Here is a 7,500-nt window from a genome sequence, read left to right as displayed (position 1 = left end):
CTCTAGGAGATTGGAGAGGAAGCTGATGTACTTCATGGCTAGTCGCAGGATCTCGTTCTTACTCAGCTTTTTGTCCGGAGGATGGGTGGGGATGAGCTTGCGGAGGTCAGCAAACGCCCCATTGACGTTCTGCTGCCGCCAACGCTCGCGGCTATTGGTGAAAATCCGACGCACTATCTTCGGCTGGCCAGCTAGAGGAGGAATAGAGAAAGAAAGGGAGAGAGCAGTGTTAGGAACAGGAGACGTGGCAAGATGAAGGGTATGGCACAAAGAGAATGGAAGGGGGAAGAAGTAGTTGAATGGAAAACAGTACCACATATGTTGAGATGAAAAAGGGATAGAGAAAGCAGATGAGAGGCACAAAAGTCAGAATTTGTAGTAGTCGTAAGAGAAGGGTAACATAGAAATCAGTGTTAAATAGTCTGCCTGTTAGCACTACAGTATTTGTCAAAGCAACTGTGAGGCTTCCCTTTAACAGCCTGATAGAATGAAAGTTGTCATAGGGGTCAATTAAAGGAAGCTGTAAATTTGCTTTTGAAACATAAGCCACTGAAACATGCATGCTGAGAAAGAAGTAGCCTACTGTGTATGGTAAAAACAGAGGGTGATAAAATGAAACAGAGTGCCAAATAGAGGCTATATGCAAATAAGATGCAACACAAACAGCCATGGGGCTTGGCATGGCATCAGTGTTGTAGCTTATCTGAGTCTCCCCACAAGAAACTGAGTCGTTCCAAATACCACAGTATCCATATTTTGACTTAGGAGAGCATGTATAGTCCATATGAATTATTGTACCACCGTTTTGCAGGTAGTGAGGTAGTGATGATCCAACCATCACTCACCAACACCGCTGTATTCTCGGCTGTTTTCCACCGTTGGAACACACCCAGTCTATCTTAATCCTTCAGCCCACTCTGCAGTAAAACCTTGGCATGGAAGCTCCCCCCCCCACCCACCCCCACCACTCCCACCCCCATCCTCCATCATCCCTGTGTACAGCGGTGACTGTGAGTGCCAGTGATGGAAAGGATGCTTCAAATGCCCTAGACCCCAATTCTGCTCAGAAATCGTACATTTCATAGCATGCAGGTATTTGACATTTGGGATTAGTGTCTTTCCTCTTAAGATTCATGCCATGCTGCGATAAAAATGTACTCCTAAAGGAGGTCAGTACTGACAATTGTCGTCATGGGGAATCGTATGGGTCCATATCAGTACGGTGGGTTGTGATGGGATGACAATGGGGATGCGCGGGAGTTGGGGGGGGGGAGGGGGTGGCTAATAGGAGACTGTTTTGGCAGAAGGAAGGACACAGCAGAGGTGCGTCTTACCATACTTATAAAGATCTAAAATGCACCTACCCTCGTCGAGCTCAACCTCGTAAGGCGCCGGGCGGCGCTTCACCCTGTTGCTGGGGTACATGCCGTACTGTTCCGACTCCCCTCCGAGACTGACAGACACCAACAGACAGAAGATGCACAGGTAAATTAGACGAAATCCATGCTGCCTTTCACTGCATGAAACCACCTCACACACACGCACGTGTGCGCGCGCGTGTGCGCGCGCGTGCGCGCACACACACACACACACACGCACACACACACGCACACGCACACACACACACACACACACACACACACACACACACACACACACACAAGGCTTATGATGATGCAGACCCTGACAAACATGTACATAAATATTTGTTACTATCTTGATAATTGAAGTCTCACTGACATACACACTGTCTTGTCTGTAGAATAGAACCCCCCAACGTGTACAAAAACAAAACGAATGGAGGGTGGGAGCAGAGAACCAGAGAGAGAGAGAGAGAGAGAGAGAGAGAGAGAGAGAATTGAGTGTAAAATAATTGTTAAAATGATTCTGATGCTCTAAGGACATTAAATCAGCCATAGCCCTTTGCGCTGTAGACTGGTTGTTTTCAATAACCCATGGCATTCCAAATCCTAATCCATCACTATCAGTCTTTGAGCAGCACATGAAATAGGCTATAGATTGAGCGACTGGTGGTAATTAACGCTTAACTTATTAGCACAGCGAGATATGCAATTACGCAATTTACGCATAAGATTTGTCCCCCCCCCCCCATCCCACTTTTACCTGTTGATGGCGGCGAGAGGTTGCGCCAAGTTGTAGAGCATCGCTCGGGCCGGGAGAGGGAACGCGTTGGGGCTCAGCTGGACCATTCGAGCGTCGTTCTGCGGGTCTCTGTGGTGGTGCGGCAGCGGCACGGGCGGTCTGCGGAGTTCCGTGATCGGCACCAAATGGCTTTCGGCTCGCTGCTGCTCTCCCGCTTTTATACTGTCTCTCCTCGAGAGCTCGATCACTGGCACTTCCCTTTTCAGGTCAAGGGCGTCGTGAGAGGCAGTTTCCTTGGCAACGCCGTTGATGATGATGGTCCCGTTGCTGGAGTTCTGCAGAGGAACGTCATCTGTCTCCTTTAGGCCCTCCCCAGTGAAGCTCTCCGCCTCCCTCGGCTCCGCTTTGTATCCGTTCAGTCTGGAGACACAGTCTTCCTGCTTTTGAGGAGCGGACCGTGCGTCGGGACTTCCAGGACACGGCTCTGGCTGCCGTTTTTCCATCATTTTTCCTCACGATTCCCCTCTCTCTCTCCACACACTATGTAGTCTACTGTGGGATTTATTTTAACGAGTTAATCAATTGTTACATTATCTCGTACATATAGCCTATATACGAGATGGACGATTAATTGTGGTATACGACATAAACAGCATTGTTTTACATAATCCTGCACGTATGTTGTTGATTTAGCTGCCAGGCCACAGTCGTTAATAAGAACGTGTTCTTAATTTGTCTTGCCTGGTTCAAAAAATGGTGCAAATCACAAAATCTAATTAGAATGTCATTGGTCCTAGGCTACATCATATAGAATAGACTTAACCTACATGAATACATTGACTTTAGCCTTATGTGCCTATATAGCTACATCCAATCAATTGTCGTAACAAGAAGGTAAAATGAATAAAGGCAAGCAAAATGTCCCAAAAAACAAAACAATCGACTGTAGCATTTTTATACAATTTCGATTATAGGCTATAATGTGAGCTGTTGTATAGAATAATTAACCAGAACGGACACTGGTTCGCACAGGCCAAAGCCTGCTTGGTATAGTAGGCTTTACTGGCTACTCTTTAGCCTACTAGGCTATTTAACTCAATTAACATTTTACAATTTAAGATGCAATACATTTAAAGTTGGTGTTTATTCATTTCCATAGCCCAGATTTACGCATGGGTTTCATATCACCATCCTTTTCTTTTTATGAACGAAATAAAACAGGGTGTAATTTAACCAGGGATTCAGTAGCCTATTAATGTAAAGAATATAGGCCTACATAGGCTAACTGTCAAGTTAAGCTTTTCTACGAGTAGCCTGTACGAGTGAGTTGTGCTTTAAAATATCTAGACTTAATTATTAAAATTCCAAACATAATTATATCGGCTATACTGTGTTCATTTACAGGTGAAATTATAGGCAGAAAGCCGTGCTTGTGTAGACTGCTGCTTCGACAAATCAAAATATAGGCCTACTTCATTTTTAAGCACCACATAATCAATCAACAATAATTCAACCTAAAATATATGTTGAGATGCCAGATGCGCGTTCTTCGATACAAATGCAGGCTGGACGTTTCGTTTTTATTTGATCGTGGCCTAGGCCAGACTGTGGACTGGTTGGCGTTACAGTTACAGTCCAACATAAAAAGGTAGGTCTAATATTCTGCCTATTACATCGCATATTATGAGCCCAAATGAGGCTATAGCCGATGAATAATATGTTAAGCGTCCCTACATTAATATTACAATTAAATTATAAAACGACAAAATAGTCAATAGCAAACCACAAAATTCTGGGAATTCTCCAGGCCTTACATCCGTTTTAAGCCTATTCTTATCCACGAATTGAACAATAGCCAAAATAAAATAAATATTCTCCACATAGGCCTAACCCTAATGGTATCTAATAAGCGACCCCCAAAAGCCTGGGAGGAATCAACCAATGGGGAAAATAATAGTGTTCTGCACTCACCGTTCCCGCCGTGTTGTTGATGTTACTGTGTAAGTGGAGCCATTTTGTGAGTGGGTCATCCATGTCTGAGTTTTTTTTTCTCTCTCTCTCAGTGCCAGTTCTGGAGCAGTGTGTGTGTGTGTGTGTGTGTGTGTGTGTGTGTGTGTGTGTGTGTGTGTGTGTGTGTGTGTGTGTGTGTGTGTGTGTGTGTGTGTGTGTGTGTGTGTGTGTGTGTGTGTGTGTGTGTGTGTGTGTGTGTGTGTGTGTGTGTCGTGCGTGCGTGCGTGCGTGCGTGCGTGTGTGTGCAGCTCACAGCCAGTTCTGGAGCAATGTGTGTGTGTGTGTGTGTGTGTGTGTGTGTGTGTGTGTGTGTGTGTGTGTGTGTGTGTGTGTGTGTGTGTGTGTGTGTGTGTGTGTGTGTGTGTGTGTGTGTGTGTGTGTGTGTGTGTGTGTGTGTGTGTGTGCGAGCGCGTGCGTGTGACTGGAAGTGAGGTTTGAGTTATTCCTCGTTGCATCCAGCGGCTCACTCAGTATGGGGAGCAGGAACACAGGCCGCAATGTGGCCGGGCGAGATAAGCGCACGGCAGCGGCCTCTTCATTCCCGATAAGCCCCTAAAGCCATTATTTATGAAATGATTCATTATTATTTGGCTGTCGTGGGCTCTATATGGGCTTGTGGAGGGCAAAGCATAAAAACGATACGGAAGCAAACGGCGTTGGTCCAACGTCGTGAGAATGTACCGCGAGAAAGTGGAGGTGTTTTAACCACTTAAACCCCATATGGGTAACCGGGAGTCCCTCAGGGCTCAATGCTAGTGTATTTTCTGTTATTGTGGGGAAAGCTTTCGCTGAAAATAGCGGATCAACAAGCTCACAATGCGATGCAAATTGTCACATTGTGAGCTTGTCTATCTGCTATTTTCAGTGAAAATACCGATACCGATGCTGGGGTTTCGGTGGTTAATTTTTGATGTGAGAAAAAAAAAAGACAATAAAACAATAGCAAAGGTTAAGCTTTTGGGCCTATTTATGTTTCTGAACAAGGTGCTCTCGCTAATCCCATTTACCCCAAAATAAGATCATGGTCCATTATAGGCCTATATGGCTTCAGTCTAATCGATAGAAGAGAATAATATTGATAATAGATTAATAGATTATATTAGTCTTTAGTCTTTTGCTATGTCAAAACAAATTATGACAATTTATTTTCTATCACCATAAATGTCTTGTTGATCTGGCATAAATAGATAAATGAAAATAAGAAAAAATAAAACAAATAAAACGGGATATCCCTTTTTATTGTTTGTACTGGGGGTGCCTATACGTTGTCAGTCGCGGGGGTCCCTGGGGGTGACATGGCTGAGAGAGATAAACCTGTATCGGCCCTGGCCTGCTCCATCAGATAAGTAACGGTGGGATCAACGGTGACGCGCCGTCAGAGCACATTGAGGATAGACGAAATGGTACAGTAGGCCAGTGGTTCTCAACCTGTGGGTCGAGATCCCCAGGGGAGTCCCCACATGACTTTTGGGGGGTCCCCAGATGACAGTGAAGTGACACCGAATTTTAAGACCTTTTTAATACCGCAAAAAAAAAGAAAGAAAAGAAAAAGACACTGCATCAAAAGTAACCAACAAACTGTAAAAACTGGTTAAACATTGGCCAAATTGTCAAATAATTTAAGAAAGAAATATAAGAAATAGCCAATCTACAAGCTCACAATGAGGCCTTGTGAGCTTGTAGATCGGCTATTTTCACAATATTTCAAGTCAAACTATAAGTGTAATGCCTCAACTCCTATTCCATCAATTCCAAGTGCTTGTCAGGTGGGGGGTCCCCAGTTCAAATATGATTATTTTGGGGGTCGGGGCCTTAACAGATTGAGAACCACTGCAGTAGGCTATATGTCCTCGTAATGAATTTTCAGCAACCACCGTTTTATTTACGCTGCACAAATCCATTGAAATGTGGGATACATGTGACTGAGAATGATAAAATACGGTAATCCAAGTGACAAAATGGCTATTTTGCCTCGCAAATCTTAATTAATCTAAAACAGGCTATTAGACAGCATTGGGAAATTAAATTATTATGGCTAATGAGTCCAGCTGTGGGAGGATAACGTAGCAACACAAGGGGATCAGTGAATAACATCATTTTGGGGGCTATAGATTTGTAGTGTAATTATAATGGTGTAACACCTCAAACAACTGCTGAAGACCAGCTTATAGTCACGACCACCATCCTGTATCCCGTGGGTGTTCAACACAGATAACGAAGTTAACGAACCACCTACATTTTAACATTTTCAAATGAACGCGCCACCAAGAGAGACAGAGTAATACAATAAAATTAAGTACAATTTCACCACACCCCATATCACAGAAATATATTTTTTTTTATTGAAGAATAAACATTTTAACAAAATACATCTTTTTGTTTCATATTGCCTAATTGTTTACAATCTCTGATGGAATAATACAATTGTTTGTAAACAGGGGGGGTATAGCCCCAAGGGAGAATATAAATGACTGAATTTGAAAAAAGCTCTAATCTGTATTTCTTCACAGCAGAGTTGCAAGCCAATGAAGGCCATCATTTCATCTGGAGATTATAAGATCAATCATGTTTTTGTCATGTGATTTCCAGATCATTCTTTGGCCTGCATGGAGTCTCAGACATCAGCGCAACATGCTTCATAACTGTTGGTCTAAAATCGAACACTATTCTGTTTTAAGCTATAGGCTAATGTAGTCTATACAGTATGTGAACGGTTTGCCCCAAATTTGAGAGCATGTTGTGAATATTTTTGGTGTGATAACCAGAGAAACATTTGCCAGGTTGGGAGACTACACTTACACCAAAGAATAATCTGTGAATAATAAGAAAATAAGGAATTATTACTGAAGCCCAATATTTCTTTCTCACATATAGTTTTTTCTTCTGTCTTTCTTTTTACATTATATTACCTATATCTATTTCATAACCGACAACAATAAAATAATCGATTTGTTGCTTGACTGTGAATCTTCTTAAGGGGAAACAATATCAGCTGCTATCAGCAGTAGTTCAAGGAGTAGTTTGAGCAGTTATAAAAGGGGGGATAAAAAAGGACTATATTTTGGGTAAGCCAGCCCTGTTATCATGGTACATAACATCCAGCTAATGCAAAATAACCTCAATGATTGCATATGTCTAGTCTAGTGCTAAGTGTACATCAGATAATTTTAACAGACACATACAGTACAGTATGGTCCCATTTCGGTGCTGCAGCACCCCCCGGTGGATGGTAGAGGACTTGCACGTTGACATTCACACAAAATAATAAAGAAGGAAATGTCAAGAAGTTTCATTTAATTTTGTTGGTAATGTTCATATTCTTATGATATTTTGATCTCAGTAAGTTGTTAAGACTGGATCTTAGGTTCCAAATTTGAAGTCTGGAAG

At 42.8% G+C, this 7,500-nt stretch overlaps 1 protein-coding gene across 2 annotated transcripts in view; it reads right to left on the bottom strand.

Moving 5' to 3' along the window:
• The window catches only part of tal1 (T-cell acute lymphocytic leukemia 1), a 5,702-nt gene extending 1,525 nt beyond the window's left edge, over window positions 1-4,177 (bottom strand). The window contains exons 1-4 of one of the 2 annotated variants that reach the window (XM_080440368.1): window positions 4,075-4,177; window positions 2,125-2,655; window positions 1,365-1,453; window positions 1-191 (exon numbers count right to left, since the gene is read on the bottom strand). The exon at window positions 1-191 is cut by the window's left edge and continues 1,525 nt beyond it. In XM_080440368.1, the coding sequence (XP_080296494.1) occupies window positions 1-191; window positions 1,365-1,453; window positions 2,125-2,609 (765 nt within the window). In that variant the 5' untranslated portion in view covers window positions 2,610-2,655; window positions 4,075-4,177. The remainder of the gene's footprint in view (window positions 192-1,364; window positions 1,454-2,124; window positions 2,656-4,074) is intronic. The other variant, XM_080440369.1, reaches the window with a different exon arrangement.
• Between the last annotated feature and the right edge of the window lie 3,323 nt (window positions 4,178-7,500).

The sequence above is a fragment of the Gymnoscopelus braueri genome, assembly GCF_963280865.1.
Source record: "Gymnoscopelus braueri genome assembly, chromosome: 10".
Lineage (NCBI taxonomy): Eukaryota > Metazoa > Chordata > Actinopteri > Myctophiformes > Myctophidae > Gymnoscopelus > Gymnoscopelus braueri.
This window is presented reverse-complemented; position numbering and strand designations above follow the sequence as displayed.